Genomic DNA, 25,650 nt, shown 5'->3' on the forward strand with positions numbered 1-25,650 from the left:
CCCTTTTTCTTCCCTCTGTTCCCCTCGCTGTCCCCGTGCTCTCTCTGCTCGGTCTTTCCTTCTGTACCCCTCGCTGCCCTGTGTCTCTGCCCGGTTTTCCCTTCTGTTTCCCTCGCTGCCCCCGTGCCTCTCTGTCCATTCTTCCTTCTGTTCTTAGCTGCCCCTATATTTCTGTATTTTGCCTCTGTGCCATTCGTTTTTTGTGCCCGTCTGCCCTCTGTGCCACTTGTTTTTCCCTCATTTTGTGTCCCTTTTGCCTTCTGTTCCATTAGTTTTTCCCTCGTTTTTTGTGCCTTTCTGCCCTCGGTTCCACTCGTTTTTTGTGCCTTTCTGCCCTCTGTTCCACTTGTTTTTCCCTCGTTTTTGTGCCTTTCTGCCCTCTGTTCCACTCGTTTTCCCCTTGTTTTTTGTGCCCTTCTGCCCTCTGTTCCACTAGTTTTTTTGTGCCCTTCTGCCTCTGTTCCACTCGTTGTTTGCGCCTTTCTGCTGTCTGTTCCACTTGTTTTTTCCTCGTTTTTCGAGCCCTTCTACCCTCTGTTCCACTTGTTTTATGTGCCCTTCTGCCCTCTGTTCCACTCATTTTTTGTGCCTTTCTGCCCTCTGTTCCACTTGTTTTTCCCTCGTTTTTGTGCCCTTCTGCCCTCTGTTCCACTCGTTTTTTGTGCCCTTCTGCCCCAGCCGTGGTCGGTAGGGGAGTACCTGCCGGGGCGCTGACGTGGGGAGGGGAAGGGGCAGGGTGGGGGGTAATAATCTATGGATAATGGACGTTTACAGGTAGGTAAACATACAAATAAATCAAATGAATTTCGTTGTGTGCACTGCATCCCTAAATGCAATGCAGTGCACACAACGAAATTAGTTTGATTTATTTATGTTTACTTACCTGCAAACATCTATTATCCATAGATTACTGCCCCTCCCCCTCCCCACGTCACTGCCCCGGCAGGTACTACCCTACCCACCGCGGCTGTTCTGCCCTCTGTTCCACTCTTTTTTTGTGCCCTTCTGCCCTCTGTTCCACTCGTTTTTTGTGTCTTTCTGCCCTCTGTTTCACTTCGTTTTCCCCTCGTTTTTGTGCTCTTGGGCCCTCTGTTGCACTCGTTTTTTGTGCCCTTCTGTGCCACTCGTTTTTTCCTTGTTTTTGTGCCCCTTTTGCCTTCTGTTCCACTCGTTTCCCCAGCCGCTGTGCCCCCTGCGGCCCCGCCCTCCTGACTGCCCGCTGCCCCGCCCCTCCCGATTGTATTATTGTGGTCTCGCCGCCCCTGCGCCAACATTCACAGCTCTTGTGTGCTGTGAGGACGCATGGGTGTTTCATTTTTCACTACGATGACAGGCACTGGAGTCCTGCGGACCCCCTGGGAATGTCTCACGGACCCCTGGGGTCCCCCGGACCACAGTTTGGGAAACACTGGGCTAGATGAACAGCCCGTGCAAGAGAGAGACCCAGCCAGGACTGGTAACCCCCTTGGCTATGTTTAGGGGGCAGGGCCGAGAGATAAGGAGGATGGCGAGCATGGATGGGCCTCCCGGGATAACCCAGAGGCCTAGCAGGGGATTCAGCCAGTGCAGAAGGGCGTGGCCTCACTGATAGAAACAATGAGCAAGCAGCCGCAAGGGCGGCCTTGCATAGGGGTGAGAGGGAGGGTGGGGGCTAGGTCAGTAGGCAGGGTTCGGTCTCGGGGAAATAGTACCCTGCCCGGTAAGTAGGTAGCAGGCAGGGTAGAATAACCTTGAGTTTGGGGGGACCCGGTTACCAACACACCAGATTGTGTGTTTCTTTTGCAGGTTGGCACGCGGTTTGGGCGGGCCAGACTCGGACTCAACGGACCCATGGAGAAGGGACAGTGCTGCCCCATGCGGCTAGCTGGAATATGGCCAGGATTGGGCATGTAACGTCCCCGGCTGAGTAGCAAGCAGAAGGATCCAGGGCTTATGCCAGGGTGGATTACAGGAATATGCGTCCTGCTTTAGTGCAATCATGGGAAAGGCAAGGTAAGGCCTCCCCAGAAAGGTTTTCAGGTGACATTTCTGATGTGAAATGTGCTTATGTGCGGGATACGTTTTTAAATGAGAGGCAAGGACAGTCAGGCACCAAGTTCGTACAGCCACTGCTGGATTATGATGAAGAGAGCTTGGAAGAGCGAGAGCTGCCCGTGGACACCGAACGCAGGGAGGAAGTGTTGCAGTGGTGGGAGGAGGGTGCAGTGGGGGTCTGCTAATCCATATGCATCTTGTATCTTGCAGGACACGAGGCTCCAGGTACAGGTGGCAGGATGAGATAGGAATCGGCAGCAGCAGACATTGGCGAAGCTACGGGCCCCCTTGGCGCCAGGTAAGAAGCTGAAACAGGAGGTGCACAATGCCAGCTGGGTGCACAGGACCCGCAAGACATCAGTATCTGTAGGGGTAGGAGCTACAAAACCTATGGACAGTGGAGAGGCCCACTCTCGTATGGTATCTGTGGGAGCAAGGAGGTGAAATCCAAGAAATTGCCGTGGGCACTTCAAAACCATTGGGGGCTCATTTTATGCAGTTAACCAAGGAAAGGATTTGGCAGGGAGAATATGTTGAGGTGTTGAAACTCTTGCATGGAGAACTGAGGTCAAAAGAGGGCTCTAAGGAGGAGGTGTTAGAGCTGTCCAAGCAGCCGGGTGTGCCGTGACAATTGAGAATTGGACGGCTAGATTCCTCACTTTTGCAAGAGTCTATTGTGAAAAGTTCCCAGAGAGGTCAGTGGTGCTTTTCAAATACCTAGATGTAATTTGGAAGGAGCCGTTGTATTACAGGGGTTATGCTTGGGCCCAGTATGACAAAGAGTTCAGGGCAAGGTTAGCAGTGGACCTAGATGCACAAAGGGGGAGTTAGACATGGATCTATGACAGCACACGATGGGCGTGGCGAAGTTTGGCAAAAACATTTTTGCGGCTAGCAGTTTGCCCATTGTATATAAGCCCTTTCAGGGGTGCCCCACTAGGGGTGGGGTGGGGGACTACATAAAAGCCAGGGGAACCAGGGTGGGCATGCTGGGACTACTACAAGAGCCTGTGCACCAGGGAGCTGTGCAGGTTTTGGTATGAAAGCTTGAAATGTGCAGGCAGGCACCCATTGGTTGCCTGCTTGAGTGCAGGGAGAAACAGCTCTGCAACAGGTTACTGGCAGATGTATGGGCATCTGGTGGTCAGTCAGGTCATGGACAGTAGTACGGGTAGTAGGCAGGAAAGGGGGCACAGGGACTTGAAGGGAAGGAACTGTACAGACTAACACTCTGGCATTTGCGGTACGACAAGACTTACGATGCTGAGCTAATGTTGCGAGGTTTCAAAGACAGTTTTAGACTAGGTTACAAAGGCCAGAGGGTACGCTGTTGGGCTTCCAATTTGAAATCTGCATCTCAGCATATGCAGGTGGTCAGGGAGAAGTTACAAAAGGAAATTCAAGAAGGAAGAATTGCAGGTCTTTTTGATGACTAGCCAATGGAGCATCTCGTTTCTCCAATTGGGGTGGTACCGAAGAAAGTGCTGGGTCAGTATTGCCTGATACAGCACCTCTCATGGCTGAAAGGCCAGTCTGTGAATGATTTTATTCCAGCAGAGCAAATCTCAGTAACATACTCTTCAGTGTACAAGGCCCAGGTCTTGGTGGAGAAAGTGGGACAGGAGGAATTGTTGGGTAAGCGCGACATTAAGTTTGCCTTCCATCTGCTACTGGTACACCCTGCTTACTTCCAGTTGCTAGGCATACATTTTGAGGGCCAGAACTTCCCATGGGATGGTCCATCTCCTGCACATTGTTTGAGTGTTTCAGCACGTTTCTTCAGTGGTTGTTCTTTTGGCACACAGGACAGGAAGGTATGACGCACTACTTGGATTACTTCTTTTTTGTAGGGGCCTCGGGTTCCGGAGACTGCTAGCGGTCACTGGTTAACTTTCAGGATTTGATGACTGACTTAGGTGTTCCCCTGACTTTTTTGTGAATTGAGATTGATTCCATAGTAATGGAGGCCCGGTTGCCTGACGAGAAGTGTGGCATGCTGGCCCTATTAAGTATCATGCTGGGAAAACAGAAAGCAACAGGAAAGCAGGTGCAGGTGTTGCTGAGTCATCTGAACTTCGCCTGTAGAGTGGTGAGAGGGGGAAGGATTTTCAATAGATGGGTAGGATTGTCCATGCCAGGTCTGCCTTTACCTCACCATCATGTCAGGTTGTCTGCAGGGGTCAAAGAGGATCTCAGGATGTGGAAGGCTTTCTTATAGTCATTTAACATGATTCCATTGACTTCCTTAACAGACTTTGAATGGGATGCACAGATATTTTTTTGATGCGTTGAGAGTTTGCGACTTTGGCATTTATTGGAGTGGAGAGGAATGGGCAGAATTGTGAAGGCAGGAAAGAGCAGCATTGCCTTTTTGGAATGCTTCCTTATGGTAGTGCACGTATAGCTCTGGGGGCAGCAGCTGGTGCACAACAGAGTTCTTTTCCGAGGTGATAATATGTCTGTAGTACAGGTGGTCAACAAGCAGTCTGCAAGGGAGCCTCCATCATGGTAGCTGCTGCGGATATTTGTATTAAACTGTTTGAGACTTGACATAACCTTTAGAGCCCGACATGTACCCGGTGTGGAAATTGACATTGCTGATGCTTTGTTTCGTTACAATGGGGCCAGTCTAGGGTGACCATTGCAGGGATGTTGTCAGGCATCGCCTTTGGGGGCAAGGTGTTGGAGGCATATGCCTCCACCGCCGGGGACCTAGGGAAGAGAATGATCGGCCTGGGGGGAAGGTACGTCGGCCTGTGACATTGGAGATATTAGCAAAAATCCCCTGATCCCTCTAGATAGTCTGCATGGGACACAAGGAATCAGTTCTGCTTTCAGCCATCATGACCTGGATGTTTTTTGAGGGCTTTCCGAGTCTCTGTACTGTTAGGGGGTATAGGAAGTAGAGGACTGTTTTGGGACAATGTGCTTTTCAAAGAGGCTGGGCCTATTTTGCGTAAGGCATTGGGATCAGTTGGCCTAGATCCGAGCAAGTTTGGGACTCATTCTTTTAGTATAGGGGCAGCGACTGAAGCGCTTAGGCGGGGTTATGCTCCCAGGGCCATCATGGAGATGGGTAGATGGTCTTAAGGTTGTTTTTCTAGTTACATCATGTGGAGGCACATGGGGCAAGTTAAGGTACTGGTTGTCAACTTTGTTTCTTTTGCAGGTTCTGTTCCTGGACCGCAGTTGCCCGGGATGAAGATATGGATTGCGGGCCACTCCTTCTTGAAGTGGGCAAAGCGGCAAGCTAGGGCAAGCAGCCATGGGTCGAATTTGGGTTTTAATAAAGCCTTATATTTTATCTCTTGGGTAGGGGAACGGAGATGCTTTGGATAGAACTCATTCCATGTTTAAATAAACTCTTAGTGGGAAGGAAATGCCCAGATATGCTTGTTATCCATTTAGGAGAAAAATATTTGGTGGTGCAAAAAGGCTTGGTGCTTATCAAGAGCATAAAGGAGGACCTAGAAGAGATATACAGGCTTTGGGCAGGCTGCCACATAATGTGGATGGAATTTATTCCCAGGAGGGTATGGCGCGGAGCTTTAAAACCGTCTGCCATTGACAAAGCTAGGAAGAAATTAAATGAAGAAATGTGAGCTTTCTGTAGACACAATGGGTTTGGGAGGATCGATCATCCTGATCATCGGTACAGGGCCTTTGAATTTTTTGAGGGGATGAGGTACATCTGTCGTTCATGGTGATGGAACTATACTTACTACAGCGGAAGTTGGTGTTGGCCAAGGCATATGGGGCCGAATGTCCGGGATAGGGATAGGGATAGGCAGGCATAGCGAAAGCTGGGTGGGTGATGGGGGCAGAGAATGGACGGGGTGGGGTGGGGGTTGTCCCCTCTCCCCTTCTTCCTCTGGGTGAAGGTGGGCTGAGAAGCTGCAATGATTTACAAAAGTTTATTGTTTATCAGCGGAAGTTCAGGCAGAAGGGGACCGGGTAGGAAGGTCACGACTGGATGACATTAAGAAGTTCAAGGTTAGGTAGAAAGTTCATTGAGCTTCAAAGGGTAGTTGGGTAGGAAAAGGGAACAGATTTTAGAGGTCCCACTTTCAGTTGAGTAGCTCTGATGCATGTATGTTATTTAGGCTTGAAATTATATATGGAAGAGTTGATTTAGGGGTGGGGTAGTTTTTCTTAGGTGACTGGAGATGTATTGTGAGGATATAGGACCAGATGTAGGTAATCCTAATTTACCGATTCTAAAATACCGAATTTTACCGATTCGGTATTTTAGAATCGGTAAATTAAATGTAGGAAAAAATTCGGTAAGTATTACAGAATCGTTATTTACCGATTCGGTAATTCCCATTCATTCCTATGGGCCCATTCGGTAATGGGGGAACACATTCAAGGGTGGGAGGGTGTCACATTGACACCCTGTTGCACCCCGGAATCGTGCATGTGTGCACATATGGCCCACATCCATGCCCTAAGGGCATGTATGTCTGCCACATAGCACTTTTGGAAATGCACAAAAATGCTTTTCCAAAGGTTTTCGATAGGTAAATACCGAATCCTTAACTATGCAATTCACTCATTTGAGTGCTCTCTACATTGCAGATTCGGTAATTTACTGATTCGGTATTTTAAGGAATCAGTAATTTACCGATTCCTTAAAATACCGATTCGGAAAATTACTGAATCTGTAAATTGGCCACCTACATCTCAAAAGCCTAATATCAGTCGGAAACAGAAAGTTCACACCTGGACAACATAAAAAGTTTAGGTTAGGTGGGAAGTTCAATGAGGTTCAAAGTATAGTTGAGGTAGGAAAAGGGAACGGATTTTAGAGGTCCCACTTACAGTTGAGCATCTCTTCTGCAAGTATATTATTGAGTTTTGAACTTGTTATGGTGGTAATTTAGGGACGCTGTAGTTTATCTTAGGTGATTAAAGCTGTATAGTGAGGTTATACTTTTCTCCAGCAAAGGCCCAGGTTATGTTGTAATGTGCACCTAATCCAATAAAGCAGCCATTTTCACATAAGCACTATGTATGTAGTCTGTGCTGCCCCTCATCCCCAAACAATGTGTCGTCCTTGCTCTCAATCGAGTGCCATAAAAGTATTGACTTTATGAATAAAACGCAATGATTGTGGTAGTGGTGACTATTCCACTAAATGGATTTACTACAGTTTTGTGAATTCTGCTACTACTGAGGTAGCTCTGTAATTTTTCAGTGGACTGTTTGCAAAGGAGGTAACACTCAAACAGTTACATAGAACAAGGTTAATAAATACAACAAAAGGGGGAGAGGAGAGATTAAATGGGGTGGATTCGGTCTCCCCAAATATAGTTACAAAAACAGAAAGAATCCACACAAGAATGTTTCTAGAATGACCCCCACAGTGGTGGGGAGCACTCAGTGTTCTTTCAATACCCCTCACACACCAAAAGGACCCTTGGTGTCATGCTTCATCATCGGGGTCTTCGCGCCCCTCTACGGGGTGCGTCGTGCTACTAACCGACGGAATACGTGGGAGCACTTAATTGATGACTATGTGTAGTGTGCGGAGGGGTTATGTTATTAAGTGAGTGGTGGGTTTGTAGTGATGATAGTGAAAAATTAAGTGAAAAAATTAAAAAGGGCCTGGCACGTCAAGTCTAATAAACTTTAATGGGCCTCCATGCTGGCACTGGTAAAAAGATAGTGTTGAGGTGTATATGTATGATAATGTACAACACCTCTTTAGTGCATCAACATGTTTCGATGCAAAGTATCTTCTTCAGGACGGGGTTGCACAATCCCCACCTTACTCATATCTATATGTCTAATGACATCAAATTATTAAACTTAATAAGTTTAGTTCGGCTTTCTGAGGCTATTGTGTGCCTAATCTTTAATTAGTAGATATCTTCAATGAATACCTGTAGTTGAAAAAAGGAAAGAACACAAAAAAATAGACAAATGGTATTATATTAATGGAATATCCAAATGCTGGTTCAGTGACCTGAGAAAGTGAAGCAAAACACTGTCTAGACAAAAGTAGGTCATGCTACTCCTGTTAGGTGCCCTGAAAAGGAAAAAAGACAATCACTAGGCGAACACACACATAACATAAAACACACGCTCTATTCAAATATCCATGGGAAAGATATGAGGCTCCAGGGTTTTGTCGTTCTGGTAAAAGAGAAAGAAATTGCGATCCAATTCCAATCCCAATAAGATCTCGAATATGCTCAAACCATCCAAATGCACATTTACGATCCCGGGAGAAAACCGTTTTACTGGCTGCCGACAACACCGATCAGCCTTTCATTTGACGCATGCGCCCCCACGAGCCACTTCGTGGCCAGCACGCAGAGCCTTTCTCCGCCCACACTGATCCTTGGAGGTCGGAGTGAGTAGCGCATGGGCAATGCCAAAGCACTACTTTGTTTCCACCGCAACCGACGCACGTAGCGACTTCATGCACTTACTAAGGTGTTCGGAACCAACACCTGCCCATACAAAAACCGGACAACCTTATAAGGCTTGTTTCAGGTTTAGCAGCACTCAAGGGTAATTGGAGGCAGTATTTAAACGTGATTTCGAGACTGCTCTCACTATCGAAGGAGCCGCGGTCAGGGGTGGACACGGACAGGGATTCTCCTGCATGTTGTGAGTACGGCACAGCCGAATCAGTTCAGAAGGTTGCTTTAACTACTGGACCAAGTAAGTCAAACAAAAGTCCACTAAGATCTTGACTTTTCGTTCTGGTTTGTTTTTTTGCTCCCTCTGAAATCAGGTTGCTACTTAGCACAGCACCCCCACCGTTTTAAAGGCTCATGGTGCTAACAATTCGTTTAGCAGAAAGTATGCACTAATTTCTTCCTCTTTTACCACAGTGACAAAACCCTGGAGAATTATATCTTTCCCATGGATATTTGAATAGAGCGTGTGTTTTATGTTATGTGTGTGTTCGTCTTGTGTTTGTCTTTTTTCCTTTTCAGGGCACCTCACAGGAGTAGCATGACATATTTTGTCTAGACAGTGTTGCCCTCACTTTTTCAGGTCACTGAACCAGCATTTGGATATTCCATTAATATAATACCATTTGTCTATTTTTTTGTGTTCTTTCCTTTTTTCAACTACAGGTATTCATTGAAGATATCTACTAATTAAAGATTAGGCACATAATAGACCCGGAAAGCCGAACTAAACTTATTAAGTTTAATAATTTGATGTCATTAGACATATAGATGTGAGTAAGGTGGGGATTGTGCAACCCCGTCCTGAAGAAGATGCTTTGCATCGAAACATGTTGACGCACTAAAGAGGTGTTGTACATTATCATACATATACACCCACACTCGACAACCGGTGTGGCTCACCGGTTAGAGGAGGCAGACCCGGATGCAGAGATCAGACCCGGGACCAGGGTTCAATTCTCGACGCGGCAGGGTCCTGAGCTCATAATGTCCACGGACTCGATAATTCTCGCCTCGGTGCCTACTCGAATCGTGGGTTCACACTCTGCAACTCTGGGCAATAGCTTGCTTAATCTCCACTACGGCCCCACCACGATGAGATTCCTGGTCTTCACCGTGGGGATGCCCCGTAGGGGTAATTTCGCAGGGAAAGACCAGGACAGGTTCCCAAAGCAAGCGCCTTGAGACCTCACGGTGATAAGGTGCTATACAAGAACGTATGATTACGATTATTACGATTTTATCTTTTCAACAGTGCCAGCACGGAGGCCCATTAAAGTTTATTAGACTTCACGTGCCAGGCCCTTTTTAATTTTTTCCCTTCATTTTTCACTATCATCACTACAAACCCACCACTCACTTAATAACATAACCCCTCCGCACACCACACATAGTCATCAATTAAGTGCTCCCACTTATTCCGTCGGTTAGTAGCACACCGCACCCCGTAGAGGGGTGCTAAGACCCCGATGATGAAGCATGACACCAAGGGTCCTTTTGGTGTGTGAGGGGTATTGAAAGAACACTGAGTGCTCCCCACCACCGTGGGGGTCATTATAGAACAAGGTTATGCATTTCAAGTAAAAAGAAATTGTGAGTTTTTTCGAGAAACATGAGGTTCACCCCTTAAAGGAAGCTTTGACAGTTTTGCATATTTTTGTTTCGGTAAAAAAGTCAAAAAGGTTTAAAAGAATGAACTCAAGCTGATTTGGCTTCAAATTGGGATGTGATAATATACATTAGAGATAAAACCCGGGTTTATCTGAACACACTGCATTAAACAACAGGAGGTCATTTCAAAAGACAAGGGTACCCCATAAAGTGAACCAGGGGTTATAGAGTATATTAAAAGAAACAATGGTTCAGGGTGGCCTAAATAGGTCCAAAATAACAAGTAATACTTTAGTATCAAATTAATTGTAGGAGCAGAACATGTAGGGTAACATGTGGAAGAATATTTATTCCATATTTTCAACATGTAGAAATGCGTTTCAGGGGCTCACATGAGAGACAGAGTGCATATCGTGATATGAGTGAATAAAGTGAGAATATACGAAAAGTCACATTAAAATAAGGAGTAATCCACAGAGCTATATACAGTGGGGAGGGGGATTTTCCTTGGGTGGGTCGACGACGTTTCGATCTTTATTGATTTAAAATCATCATCAGGACTGGATGAGCTTCCTGAAACTGTAGTAAGGTAGGTTTGAGTTAGCACTATGCCCTACATAATGCATTCTTAACATAGTGGTTTAGTGCTCCCAGTGGCATTATATACATTAGTTTACATGCAATTCGAATTGCATGTAAACTTATGTATATCATGCCACTGGGAGCACTAAACCACTATGTTAAGATCGAAATGTCGTCGACTCACCCAAGGAAAATCCCACTCCCCACTGTATATAGCTCTGTGAATTACTCCTTGTTTTAAGGTGACTTTTCGTATATTCTCACTTTATTCACTCATGTCACGATATGCACTATGTAACTCATGTGAGCACCTGAAACACATTTCTACATGTTGAAAATATGGAATAAATATTCTTCCACATGTTACCCTACATGTTCTGCTCCTACAATTAATGTGATTACTTGTTATTTTGGACCTATTTAGGCAAAACCCCAGAACCATTGTTTCCTTTCATTTAAACAACAGGAGGGTCTCCTTTTTTTGCAATTGGTTGTGAAGCTGATACCAAGTTAGTGCCAGTGGTGTTCAAAAACCCAGTATGCTTCTCAGATGGTTGAACTTCAGACATTTTAGAAAGAGGTAAATGTAATGCTTTAAAAAACTAAGTAAGAAGTACTAGGATAGTGTGAAAAGGAGAAAAGTTTGCACAATTGAGGTTCACGACTAGATGAGCATCAAAAAATAGTGGAGGAGGAATAAAGGGGAATCTAAGCCTAAGGGACCCATTCATGTGGTTAAGATGCAGGGGCGGCTCCTCTGCTGCGAAAGTCTGCTCTATCCAATCCCGGTGCTGCTCTAATACCATGAGAGCCGCACCAGGATTGGTTGGCTGAGTTTCCTGGTCCTGGGTTAGAGCGTGCCTGGAAGAGAGAAGACCGGTGGAGGAGGGGGTTGTGCTGCACTTATCCCCCCCCCCCCCTGCTCTACCACCCTGGTACTTGACTGCCGCCACTGTTAAGGTGTTGAAAGATTTTATTTTATTAAAGGAGAAGGGATGGTGGCACAGGAGGAGTGTTATGTGGCTGCGAAGATAACACATGAAGGTATGGATACCCGAACAGTGTGTAACTTATTCGGAGTGGGCAGGTTCCAAAATTGGTACTGGCACTTCAAGTGTCAAATCCTCAGTTGGTGGTAGAGTTTCAGAGACAACTAATGAAGAGAACAGCTCTGGAGCTAGGTGCTTAGGTGAATTGTTTGGAACAGAGGTCGCTACTAAAGGGTAGTCTATCCAAGATGCATGATGTACAGTGTAATTCACAGAGTTTCTGGGGTGAAGATGGACTCAGTAACACTTGCAAAAAGGGTCCAAAGATACCTTATAAATTCGAATATTTTGTGTTATTTTGAGAAGATGTTTGTTTACAATTTAATAGAATGAAAATGCAAGTATCACCTGTTCCTGTAAAAAAGGATTTATGTTGTATATGTTAAAAAAATGTTCATAATTTATACTTAGCATTTCTTTTAGTGTTTCTTTTGTTTTTAACTTTTCCAAGCTTGAGTAAAATGTTGTACTGGTTCGGTTCTGCGTTCCATCACACGTGTCAGTGTTTGTGACACTTCAACTGACTCTTATCAGTTGAGCTTTCACCAGTTGATGTTGTGCAGTGATATCCTGTGATCTGTTTCATACTTTTTTCTCGCAAGCTTTTTGGATCATCTACTTTCCCCAGAGTTTGGAGTGAAAAACAATTGCTACGCTACTGACTTTGTGCAGTTGTGATGGGAATATGACCTAAATTCAGGGACCCGCAGATGTTCTTTTCTGAATCCTGGCTGCAGCACATGCTCCGAGGCTCCCCTGTGTCCAATACTGACGCTGCTCTCATATTTGAAAGCAGCATCAGAATGTGGCCTGAGCGCTGGGAATTTGCACTCCCAGAGAGACTGGGAGCTTGTGCTTTGCTGTCTCCAACCCAGCAACGTAGCTGGGTTTGAGGCAGCTCAGTGCGCATGTTGGTTTGGCCAGCCTGAGACAGCCAGCCAAACCGACATGCGTGCTGATAGCAGTGCCCACCACTTACTCTCCTTACTGTGGAGAAGCGTGGCTCAGTGGTTAGAGGCGGCAGACCCGGAATCTGAGATCAGCCGTGGACCAGGGTTCGATTCCCCGCCTCGGCGGGTCTCCGGCTCAAAAATTCCACGGACTTGACAATTCTCGCTCCGGTGCCTACTCGACTCACGGGGTCACACTCTGCGACTCTGGGCAATAGCTTGCTTAATCTCCACTACGGCCCCTCGCGGCGGGATGCCTGGCTTTCACCTTGTGAATACCCTGCCGGGGTATCTCACAGGGGAATACCAGGACGGGTTCCCTAAGCAAGCGCCTTGAGACCCCTGGGTGATTCGTGCGCTATATAAATCGAAATACATTTACATTTACTGTTTCGCGATGGCCTCAACTCCCAAGTCTAGAACTTGAAAAATATAACAACATTTTATTATCAAGTTTTGAGGCTGGCAAGGGGGAGGAGGCGGGGGGGGGGGTCGCTTCTCTGCCGAGCCATCACTGATTGAGTATGATGATTCAAAAACTGTGATGCTCAGAGACTCAAGGGTGAGGGCCAGGACTGTCAGGCCCATAAGACCCTGTTTGAAGGAAAGAGGTGGGAGCGGAGACCACAGGGCATATAGCTATGCTCATTTCTCCCAGCAGCGCAAGACGCTCAGAGACTCCATGGTAAGGGTCAGGGCTTCAAGGCGCATAACATCCCACTCCAAGGAATGAGGCGGGGTCTCAGACCACTGGGCGCATATCTACGAAACATTCTCCCTGCAGCATAGGACGCTTAGAGACTCGAGGACAAGGACTAGGACTGCAAGGCCCATAAAGCCCTGCTCAAATGAAGGAGGCGGGGGCTGAGACCATCGGGCGCGTACCTACGCCGCTCCCTCCCTGCAGCGTAGGATGCATTCTGAACGCGGCTGGGCCAAGGGCTTGCACGTCTGCGCCCACCCAGGCTGGGCCCTGTCTCTGACTCTTCACGTCATATTCATCCAGGATACATGAGGTACGAACCCTTCAAGCATCTTTGAGAAACTGTCTACACCTGTAGGCTATTGAGAATGGGGAAACAAAAGAGTAATCAACCCACAGACTGTGCCAAGAAAAAAACATACCATCTAAGTCCATCACTAATTATTTATCGACAGTAATGGATGCTATTGACACTGAGATTGGCAGAGTTGATACCAAGTTGGATGCCACACTGAGGTAACCAGTGATAATAATGTCAAAGTCTAATGAGGCCGCTTTGACTATCTGTCAGGGAACTTGTGATGAACCCCTTTTACCCCGCTCACTCTTCATCATCAAACCATAATGGCACCCAAACTCAAGTGGTGGCGGCCCTAGCAATCCCATGCCCGCTGAACTCATGTGCCTCCCAAGAGCCATTGCCTTTAGTAGCATTTGAGTCCTCTTCTTCTTCAAACAGCCCACGTTTGAAATGAAGTAGGAAAGAGCCTGTAAGATCTAAAAGGGCGAATGCATCATCTTCGCTCTGCACCCCAATTCTGCATCCTACTCCAAGTGTCCCAGTGAAAAGGCAAGCCAGCACGATTGCTACTAAAGTTCCTTCAGATTTCACTGACTTGGGAAACAATTTTAATGTCTTTCTTCCGCAAACTTTATTTTGGCAATTGTGCCATCAAAGTGCATATAAACATCACAACAGCACTTATTATGCACAAGAATAAAAACATCAATAAATAAATTGGGTAAAAAAACATAAAATACCCTAAATATTTGCACGATACATGTATACAGCTTTAAATACAATAATTCATATGAAGATAAAGTCGCATAAGCAGTTCAGTACCAATACATGTATGCAGTTTTAAAACTCTATTTCATCAAAGTTATTATAAAAGTCTGAAGGTGAACTTGGAGATGCACAAAACCAGTTAAGCATTAACACCTGATACTGATATTGCGGTAGTCATTTTCTGTTGAATCATCAAAGTGGGAAACCACAAAGTCTACGCATTGGCGTGTATCTGTTTTTAAGATTCTTATCACTTCTTTATATTCTCTAACGCCTACAGCCATAGGTCAAGAAACAAGCTGGCACATGCATCAACAAAGCCATTTGCGATTCCTTATTAGGGAAAAATAAGGATTCGATAATAAGGAATAGCAAAAGGCTATGCATGTAGAAATAGCGTAAAAAATAGTGATTTCTAAACATTCCTTAATTGCGAGTCGCAATTAAGGAATACCTCGCTATTCAGTCCTACTGGTCTAGAGGCCCATAGGAATGAATGGGAAGACATTCTCAATTTGCGATTCTCAATTAGAGAATCGTAAATTGAGATTGCAATTTCAAGGGTGCCAGGATGTCAAAAGGACACCCTGTTGCACCCCTGAAATCTGCATCCGAGTACATCTTGCACACACACACATGCCCCAAGAGCCCCAAAGGCATGTGTGTGTGTAAAATGGAACTTTGAAAACTGCACTTTAGTGCATTTTTCAAAGTTTTTGCAAATTACCATGAAGTTCAACTTCATGGTAATTTGCGCCCCCTTTTAGCGAAATCGCTAGTTCTTTTACTTTGATGCATTGCATTTAAGGAATCTCAATTTGCGATTTCTTAAATGTATTGGCAATTTAAGTAATCGCAATTTAGAGATTACTTAAATTGCGATTTTTGCATTTGGGATGATGCATCCCAAATGCAAAAATACCGGTAGCAAAGAGACAGATTCTGAGAATATGCCCGTTTGCGACCGGTTTTTGCTTTGATGCATGTGGGCCTTGGGGACATTATGGATGGCATGGGGATGGATAGAGCCTTAGTTAATCTACTTCGCCGGTTACATTGGCAAACATCAGCCAAGATTTGTTATAGCAGAGAGGGCGACCTATCACCTTAAATTAACTCCACAGTAGGGGTAAGCCTCGGCTGTGTATTAGCTCCCTTCCCTTTTTTTTTTTACTTTAAATCAACATCATTAAAGAATTCCTTAGATCTAGAGGCAGCGATTTGCCTAAGGTCGGCTCTTGTCATGTACCTGTACTATTGTACCCGGACGATGTGGTCCTCATAACCAGAACTGCCAATGGGCTGCAGATTCTTCTGGGGGCCTTTAATATCTGTATAGATAATCATCAACAAGAACGGTCCCACTTCCTCGAGGAGAACAACGTCCTGGACCCGTCCCATTCAGGATTCCGCAGCAAGCATAGCACCGAAACTGCCCTTATCGCTGCCACCGATGACATCAGGACCATGCTGGACAACGGCGAAACCGCGGCCCTCATCCTCCTGGACCGCTCGGCTGCCTTCAACACCGTCTGCCACCACACCCTCCGCACACGCCTCCATGACGCAGGAATCAGCGACAAGGCCCTGGGCTGGATCACCTCCTTCCTCACTGACAGAACCCAGAGGCTCCGCCTCCACCCATTCCGCTCGGACGCCACCTAAATCATCTGCGGCGTGACCCAAGGATCAGCCCTACCTTTTTCAACGTCTACAGGGCTCCACTCGTCAACATTGTCTGTTTGCACAACCTCAACATTGTCTCCTACGCCGACGACACTCAGCTGATCATCTCACTGACCAAGGACCCCGCCACCGCTAAAATGAACATCCACGCAGGACTGAAGGCCGTCGCCAACTGGATGGAGAACAGTCGCCTGAAACGGAACTCGGACAAGACGGAGGTCCTCATCCTCGGCTCCTCCCCCTCCACCTGGGACGACTCCTGGTGGCCGGCCGTGCTGAGAGCCGCACTGACGCCCACCATCCAGGTACGCAACCTGGGATTCATCCTGGACTCATCACTCTCAATGACCCAACAAGTCAACGCCGTCTCCTCCTCCTGCTTCAACACCCTCTCCATGCTTCGTAAGATCTACAGATGGATCCCCATCGGAACAAGAAAGACGGTCGCCCACACCCTCATCAGCAGCAGACTGGACTACGGCAACGCCCTCTACGCTGGAACCACGGCCAAACTCCAGAAAAGACTGCAACACATACAGAATGCCTTCGCACACCTCGTGCTCGGCATCCCCCGCCACTCCCACATCACAGCACACCTGAAGGACCTGCACTGGCTCCCCATCAACAAGAGGATCACCTTCAAACTCCTGACCAACGCTCACAAAGCACTCCACAACACCGGACCAGCATACCTTAACAAGTGTCTCACCTTCTACACCCCAAATCGCCAGTTTCGCTCCGCCGACCTCGCCCTCGCCACCGTCCCACGCATACACAGAACCACCACCAGTGGCAGATCCTTCTCCTACCTCGCCGCCAAGACGTGGAACACCCTCCCCACCCATCTGCGTCTGACCCAGGACCTGCTGACCTTCAGGAGACACCTCAAGACCTGGCTGTTCGGGCAGGAGCTGTTACCCCCCCCCCCGTCAGCGCCTTGAGACCCTCACGGGTGAGTAGTGCGCTATACAAATGATTGATTGAATGATCTAGGGCTAAAGACAAACCTTTCAAAATCAATCATAATGAAGTGAGGACTCTGGTTTTCCAAATCTCAGAAACAATCTTTCTGTAGTAACGATTACCAAAGCCCAAAACTTTTCATACTTGGGAATCCCGTTCGATGTTGCATTCATTGGAAGTTTTTGTTAAAAATGAGAACTTTACAATTTCAAAGGTCTGTCGATTCTATTTTCTGTTTTGCCAAAAAGCTAGGGCATAAACCGGTGAAGGAACTAGTTTATATTTTTTTAAGTAAGTGCCCAGCTATTGGCACATTTGGGGCAGGAGTGTAGTGATACGTCAATGCCTGCCCCATTCAAAAAGTAGAAAACAAATTTATATGCAGACTTTTGGCTGTTCCCCAATCCTCACCTACTACATTCTGTCACACCAAGATGGGCCTCGGTTTTATGGTGAATTATATTAAACTACAACTCTTGTTATTATGGTTAAGAATCTGGAGGAATGCAGGAGCGTGTCTACCAGAGACATAATATTGGATTGCCTTGCTCTAGACAACGCAGCGGGTATTCCGTGGTTGTCTTACGCTAGGAAGTTTTAGTGAACGGGGGATTCCAGAGCTGTTTTTAAACCCAGAGAATCTCTGCATCTGGCCCCCGCGTTGGTTACAGTTTTATTTTATAAGCAGTGTTACTTACAATGTATGCAGGGCAGACCTGTGTGCAAGGGATTTAGGTATACCCCTTTGGACCACCACTGTGAGATCAACCCCAGCAGTTTACCTCTAATTCAGCACTAATGAGTGAACCAAACACCTGTCTCCTTATTAGCTGCGTCTTAATTTACTTCACTTTTTTGCTGGCCTTCCCCAACACAGGGTCATGGTTGGCATCACTCCCCACATGCACATGTGATGGCAACTCCATGCAAAACACAATGCACATTATATTATTCTGTTCACTTTACACCTCACAAAGGAAACGTTTTCTTCTTCCAGTTTTACCTAAATATAACATGAGATCCCACAATATGGCCTTTACCTTTCACAGCAGCTAGGAAGCCCCAAGGTATGCTATGCAAGGATCAATTTTGTAAAAATGCTCCTTAGCTATCAGAAATAGATATTGACTTCGATAGGACACATAGATTATTTTTATTGTGATTATTATTGTACGTTATATTATTTTAATTGTTCTTGCAAATGTTTTTTTAATGATTTTTTTCTTATGCACTTTGTTTAGGATACGCAGTTTTATGTCTCAATGTAGGCGAATAATGTATGATAACTGAATGACTTACTTTCCGGCTCCCATCAAATAGGATACATTGCATTCATTTTAAAGTGGTACCAGACACTTTAGAGCATTAGTCAAATGTATGCAAAACATTGTGATCGACGGTCTGTCATCAGTGAAGTTAATTTCAATTGCCAATATCTCCAGTAAAAAGAATAGAGACTTGGTATCTGTGTATAACATTCATGCAGTGCATGATTCACATCTATTTAAATGGGAAACGAGTGTGGAGAGAGCCAGGCTAGGTGCAATGGGTAGTACCAACCGCATGTTTGTGTTTCATGCTGTGTGGAGTGCCAGGTTTCGTATTCTGGTAGCATGGCTAAAGTTGCCACCTGACCAGAACTTTCCTGGCCTGGAGAATATTTCTACTGCTACACAGGCAAATAAAAAAATCTGAAAAATCATTGAACTCAGATGTTCTTTCTCCTTTGAAAGATTAACTTAAAGCAACAAGTTCAAGTAGACAATACATCAAGCTAAAATACATGCCAAAAGCCCGATTCAGGCGAGTGACTCCCGAATTCTGAGGCCCATAATTGCTTAATTACGACTATCTCTCGCCTGAAATTGCTTCTTCTGCAATAGAAGTCAATGGGAGAAATACATTCTGCTGATTATATTTTTAAATCTTCCACTTTCCTCTTCTAAAATGTTGGCATGTATGTGATCAAATTAATGCTGGCTAAGCAATTCATAAATGTTTTTCACTGCAAGTTGGAGACAGAATTATTGTATTACAAGAGAATATAGAAGATTTTACACAAAATGTTATGCGAGTATCAGTTCATGTACCTTCAAAAGCCCAAATGATCAGTATTTTTCTATGAGAAAGGGGACAACCCTATTGTTGTCTGTGTGCCGGGACAGATTGGGGGCAAATAAAGGCATTATTAGTTAAATCCAGGGCGTTTCGACCTAAAATGTCCACAATTAACTACGTCTTTTGTCATTAGAAGCTAATCAATAAATATGACAAATGTCGAGTTAGGCACAGCCACCAAATTTCTCGTTGGTCTCTTCTTATCAGATTTGAAAAACATGAACTCAGTGCATACACAAGCTGAAAATCCTGTTATTTTTTAATTAAAAAGTGAAATCACGACAATTAAAGATATTTAATTGAAAGCTAAAATTGGTGAATTGTAAGATAGATGTTTGTCTCAAAGCTACCGTATGAGGTGCAATTTTGATTGACTCGCGCTAGATAAATTATAATTTTAGAAGAGAAAACATAGAAAAAGCATACTTTATAAAGACTTATTTGACAAAACAAGATGTTTGTAGACTGAAAGAAATATAAATACGTTTTAGTTACCGAAGGGAAAGGAGGAAAACATTTCTGTTCTTTAAACCAGTTGCCAGGGAACCATGGACACTGGATATGTTTTGGAATGCGGGCACGTCGTTTTATAATGCAATGGTCAGCTCCACAATCGAATACGTGCCTGGACATGACAGATGTAACCAAGCTACAGTACATGTTGCTGACCAGAGACATCCCCCGTCTCTCGGTAGTAGGAGGAGGAGGACAGTCCCAAACAAATACTGCGTAATGACTGGGACACAAGAGGCACCATACGCTACGTAAACGGCGTAATCATGGTTTGAGGATACAGGTTTGAGGTGGCCGCGTGGTTGCTGTTCACTTGTCTCCAGGCGCGCGGCTGCATCGAGACGGTTACTAGGACGCTTTTCATCCTCCGCAATTAACGTAAACTGACGGCGTTCCCAACACGACAGGCCAATAACTTGGCAGATCAATCATTTCAAAGCGACCAATCAGTGGGCACTACAGCATAAAAAATGTAAATATGACAGCTCTCGTGTTCGGGGTAGGTAGCCAATAGAAAGAGCGGTTATGGAAGAAGGTGGTACCAACGGCCTGAGTGACAGACAAATACCCAACCAAAACGGAGGCGGTGTTCTGAAAGGTGTGGAATCACGAGTTCGTCGTCCAATAGCAGCCCGAGAGTAGTGGACTAACAGTGACAAGAATTCCATATAAGACTGGTGCTGGCAGTTGGAAGTTTACTCTGCGAAGACTCGAGAAGTCTAGTCTGATTATCTGCCGAAGGCAATACACAAGTTGAGAAAATGAGAGAAATCGTCCACCTGCAGGCCGGCCAGTGCGGCAACCAGATTGGAGCCAAGGTGAGGTCTAAAAGCGTGGTACCCGCGATGTACCGGAGATGGAAGCCTGTGTGATTATACTGTCTTGTTACTTGTGGCGCAACATAAATTATCTGGGGAGCATATACGTGGAATAGGTTGATTGGGGACTGTGAAGAACTCTTTCTTGATCAGAATGCTGTTTTACTTGACAGTGGTATGTGTGTGTGCACGGTATCCTGGTTACTGATTAGTTAACTTGCGAGAGTTGGCGGTTGCGCTGGTGTCCGCCTCGTGCTGCGCTGGTGGAGGCGTCCGCCTCGTGCTGCGCATGTCGCGAGCGTTTTCATGTCGATAACTGTGTTCTACGTATGCTCTTGATGCCCCGTTCTCCAGCGTGCCTGTTGGAGTCACGGTGGCAGTGAGTGCTCGGACTGGGAGGTGAGCCATGCTCCGCTGTCCTGACTGGCTGGTCCGAGTGGCGCGCGGACCCTCAGGTAGCGGGCGGGGCCTCAGGTGACGGTTGCTCGCCGCTGTCCTCGAAGTTGACGTTTGAAATGCCCCGCTCGGCGCGAGGTTCCTGTGCACTCAGTAGATAAGTGAATTCCAGGCAAGAAGGGCCCAATTCAAACAGTGTGTCGCGGGCATTAAGGCCATTTTTTTGAGTGGGTGGGGGACAGGTGTCGTGAACCCGTTGCTAGAACTTTCCATCCGCCACGAGCGAGAATGCGCAGTTATTTGCTAGTGCCGCTGACCGAGGTCCTGAGCCAGTTCTGGACTTCCAGTCACACGGCTGGTGGTTTGTGTTTGTGGTTCTCAGCGGAGTAACTGTTGTCTTTGCATTGGATTGATACACTCATTATATAACTTTCTTTTCAGTTCTGGGAGGTAATAAGCGACGAACATGGCATTGATCCCACTGGCACTTACCATGGAGATAGTGATCTTCAGTTGGAAAGAATCAATGTCTACTACAACGAAGCTACAGGTAAACCAGATCGAGTCATTCTAAATTATATAATGCATAGTGGAACCTCCAGTTACCTACAGCTGGTGTATTTTCTGTGTATACTACACAATGCGGTGATGTGCCTTGGCAATATGTGAACTGTTTTTGGTTTTAGTGTCGCCAGTCATGACGAAACCTGCTCGAGTACATTGCTCGCTCACCCTTTTTGGACAGGCAAAAACACCTGTACTAGTTTAGTAGTGCGCCACGAACAAACCGAGGCTAATTACTAAAATGTTAATCTGCGTAGTAAATTGACTTTCGTTCCTAGAGTCACTAGATTAAGTACGTAGTTCACTTTACGCACTCCTGGTTTCTAATTGTTGTAAATGACCTGTTAAAGTGATTCATAGTGATAGCTTTCAATTTTCCTAACTTAAGGTGATTCAAACTTTTACTGTAGTATTGTTGACCCTTCTTGGGCTTGTCCTTTAGCGGACCAGGTAACTAGAGCAATGGGGAGTCGGGTATTTTCCTACTACGATGCAACTCTGTCCGACGTCTTCCCTAAATGGCTATTTGAACCGGGCCTCTTGCTTCCTAATTGGTCCAAAAAACCTATTTGCCGTGGGTGGTTTTTTTTTATATTTTTTTTTCATATTTTTTTTGTCCTTGTAAAGCCTACAGGGAGGGATTTGAAACTAAAGTAGTAATATTTAGCAAGGTAGTAATCCAAAACTAGCATAACTAGCGCCTCTTTCGTGTTTTGTGTAAATTCTGTTTATTGAAAGTTATTTTGCGTATTCATACCATGTAAAATAATTGAGCATCTTTGCCAGTTTACTTTTGTGCAGGTGCGCCAGTATTTATAGGATTTTAACATCTAGGTTGTGCACGTTTGGTGATGGTTTGCATCGATGTCGGTGCATATTTGACGCATTTCCTAAATATAAATGTAACAAACATGTTTTGATCTAAATAGAAATACTGATTATTATTTCTCCTTTAAAAATAATAATGCTGGTGTTCAGGTTGTAGCAAAACATCGGATGCTAAGTAGGCTACTGTTTAAAGGCGATAAAAGACCTGTACAGCTTCATAAAACGTCATTCTCTAATCGCACCATGCATGTCTTATCAGAAAATTTGCATAAATCAAACATGCCTGAGGAGAGCTAAACATTTTATGTAGTTGCACATTGTACGCCTATGTTTTTAAGCACTTTTGCAAACTTCAATTGACTCCCAATCTAGCTGTACACAGTTATGTAGCGTTTTTCTCTCAGACATTCGTAATTTTTATTAAAGTATTAACGCTCTGTTTTTAATTTTTAGGCGGGAAGTATGTTCCTCGTGCAGTTTTGGTGGATCTTGAACCGGGCACCATGGACTCTGTGCGGTCTGGGCCTTTTGGACAGATCTTCAGGCCAGATAACTTCGTCTTTGGTTAGTGCAAGCTTTTATCTATTGGATCACCCCTAAAAAGGCTGTCCTGATAACCAGCCAGGCATCTTCAGTGGCTGGGTGGGGGGTTTACCGGTGCGTGAGGGGACTGGGGGGTTTACCGGTGCGTGAGGGGACTGGGGTATCTTTTAGCTTCATGGATTCTGTCTATTGGGTCTAAGTGAGTAATAGTAATGACATGGGCACCCGCCAAGCTGCTTTTTAGAGCTTTGCGTTAAATATTGCAAGTCTATAATTGGAGGCACGACGTCCAGTTAGTATTACCTTTTGGACATTTTCCCGAGAGGTAGTAGCAAAACTCCACACATCTTGGAGGGGCACTAGTGGTGGCACCAATACATTTCACTAAGTATATAAACTCTTATCCTTTAGAAGGATATACTGACGGGTTTTAGTAGGTAAGAAATAAGGTGGCATTGAATTTGAGTGGTTAAACAGATGAGATGTAGAAAAGATGCAATCTTTAAAGACCACGGAAAGAGTGTCATAACTGTTTGGTAACTTATTTTTTTCTCCATTCTAGGTCAGAGTGGTGCTGGTAACAACTGGGCAAAAGGCCATTATACAGAAGGTGCAGAACTGGTGGACTCTGTGTTGGATGTAGTAAGGAAAGAGGCGGAGAGCTGTGACTGCCTTCAAGGTTTTCAGCTCACCCACTCCTTGGGTGGTGGCACTGGCTCCGGCATGGGTACACTTTTAATAAGCAAAATCCGGGAAGAATACCCTGACAGAATAATGAACACTTTCAGTGTGGTGCCATCCCCTAAAGTATCGGACACTGTTGTTGAGCCATACAATGCCACACTTTCAGTCCACCAGTTGGTAGAAAACACAGACGAGACATACTGTATTGATAATGAAGCATTATATGACATCTGCTTCAGAACCTTGAAGCTTACCACCCCAACTTATGGTGACCTGAACCATTTGGTGTCTGCAACTATGAGTGGTGTTACCACTTGCTTGCGCTTCCCAGGTCAGCTGAACGCTGATTTACGTAAACTTGCAGTAAACATGGTCCCCTTCCCCAGGTTGCACTTCTTCATGCCAGGCTTTGCCCCACTCACTAGCCGTGGTAGTCAACAATACCGTGCCTTAACTGTTCCAGAGCTCACACAGCAGATGTTTGATGCAAAGAACATGATGGCTGCTTGTGACCCGCGTCATGGCCGGTACCTCACAGTGGCAGCAGTGTTTAGGGGCCGCATGTCCATGAAAGAAGTGGATGAGCAGATGCTTAATGTACAGAACAAAAACAGCAGCTATTTTGTGGAATGGATCCCTAACAACGTGAAAACTGCTGTCTGTGACATTCCGCCACGAGGCCTTAAAATGTCTGCTACTTTCATTGGTAACAGCACTGCAATCCAAGAGCTGTTCAAGCGAATTTCTGAGCAGTTCACAGCCATGTTCCGCCGAAAGGCCTTCTTGCATTGGTACACAGGGGAGGGAATGGATGAGATGGAGTTCACAGAAGCGGAAAGCAATATGAATGATCTTGTATCTGAGTATCAGCAATACCAGGATGCTACAGCAGAGGAGGAGGGAGAGTTTGAAGAAGAGGCTGAGGAGGAAGTTGCATAAAACTTAACTGATGTAATTATGTTGTATGAACTCTTTATTTGTTGATGAACCGTTTATCCTGATGTTTGTCCCTCTTTCCTCCGCTGTTTCCTGCATTCCGTTTCTTTTCTTCAATGCTGTACAGACTTGGCACCACAATAAAAAAGCATTTTTCATAGTGGCGTGTTTTGCTGTTATGGAGTGTTTGATGGTGGTTCTTGTACTTCAAACAGGATACGTCTTGTATGGCTGCTTAGTTGCACCGTGGGTGATTCCTTGCTTGTATGCTTGCCTGGCTATCTCAGCAAATGTAAACCCATAGCTCGACCTAGAACCTGAGATAGAAAGACAAAATTACAATTGGTAGTAATGTCATGCCGTAAACTTTTTTTTTTCTTATTTTTTTGTGTGGAGTATAGTTATGTCATTTTTTAAAACTTTTTTTTTATGTCCACTAACATTTTACTTCTCGACTATATTTCAGTAGGCTATCTTGGTAGTCTGAAATACCATTCAACTACCTGTCTTAGAAGCACAGTAATTTCACGTGAAATACCATTCAACTACCTGTCTTAGAAGCACAGTAATTTCACGTCCTCGCATTGGGCCCATGATTACCTGTCATAATATCTGGTGTCCCTAGGCCCCCCTGCTATTAATGGATATTGCTGTAGTTACAGTCTGCAGCCTCATGGCATAAGGTTCCTGTTGCCTAAAATGCTCAGCTACTCGGATTTCCAAGCTGCTGTAGAATTGAACGCTACTAAGTCTGCCTTACCGTACTTTTTATTCAACCCCTGCTTCCCAACTCAGTATACACTAGAAATGGTGGAACTCTTGCTCTTAGTTAATTGCTCTTAATTGGGTTAAGGTGCTTCAGTGCACTTGCTGCATCAGTGGTGTCTCCAAGCTAAAATGCATAGGAGGGGTTTACTCTTGGATCTCATTTTTGTAGTTGGTGCTGGAATCTATTAAGCAGTTTTATTTTGATGTGATCAGTTAACACATTTTCAATTGACTTCATTGGGCTGTAGTATTACTATGTGATAACTGGTAAACATGTTCATATTAATACCATTCCTTATAGAAAACGTACAATGGAAAATGGTGTGCTCTTCTGACTGCGTTTCTTGTAGTAGAATCGGCCTGCCCCGGTCTCAACCTGAGAAGGGTGATACTATCCACCTGTTTTA

General features: G+C 45.3%; 1 protein-coding gene and 1 long non-coding RNA gene across 2 annotated transcripts in view; one reads left to right on the top strand and one right to left on the bottom strand.

The window, feature by feature from the left end:
- The window catches only part of LOC144753102 (uncharacterized), a 188,329-nt gene extending 168,389 nt beyond the window's left edge, over positions 1–19,940 (bottom strand). The window contains exon 1 of the long non-coding RNA XR_013594199.1: positions 19,689–19,940. This is a non-coding gene — a long non-coding RNA (uncharacterized LOC144753102). The remainder of the gene's footprint in view (positions 1–19,688) is intronic.
- Positions 19,941–20,362: 422 nt separating this feature from the next.
- On the top strand, positions 20,363–24,635 carry LOC144754426 (tubulin beta-4B chain). Its single transcript, XM_078642194.1, has 4 exons — positions 20,363–20,524; positions 21,362–21,470; positions 22,766–22,876; positions 23,418–24,635. Exons 1-4 carry the CDS (start codon positions 20,468–20,470, stop codon positions 24,476–24,478), a joined length of 1,338 nt encoding a protein of 445 aa, XP_078498320.1. The 5' UTR covers positions 20,363–20,467; the 3' UTR covers positions 24,479–24,635.
- The last annotated feature ends 1,015 nt before the right edge of the window (positions 24,636–25,650 follow it).

This window comes from Lissotriton helveticus, chromosome 5_1, assembly GCF_964261635.1.
Source record: "Lissotriton helveticus chromosome 5_1, aLisHel1.1, whole genome shotgun sequence".
Lineage (NCBI taxonomy): Eukaryota > Metazoa > Chordata > Amphibia > Caudata > Salamandridae > Lissotriton > Lissotriton helveticus.

Excerpts from the sequence above, each read along its gene's own strand:
- LOC144754426 (XM_078642194.1), top strand. The coding sequence starts at position 20,468 with ATGAGAGAAATCGTCCACCTGCAGGCCGGCCAGTGCGGCAACCAGATT. Across the intron at positions 20,525-21,361 it reads GCAACCAGATTGGAGCCAAG|TTCTGGGAGGTAATAAGCGA; the intron begins GTGAGGTCTAAA and ends CTTTCTTTTCAG. Across the intron at positions 22,877-23,417 it reads GCCAGATAACTTCGTCTTTG|GTCAGAGTGGTGCTGGTAAC; the intron begins GTTAGTGCAAGC and ends TCTCCATTCTAG.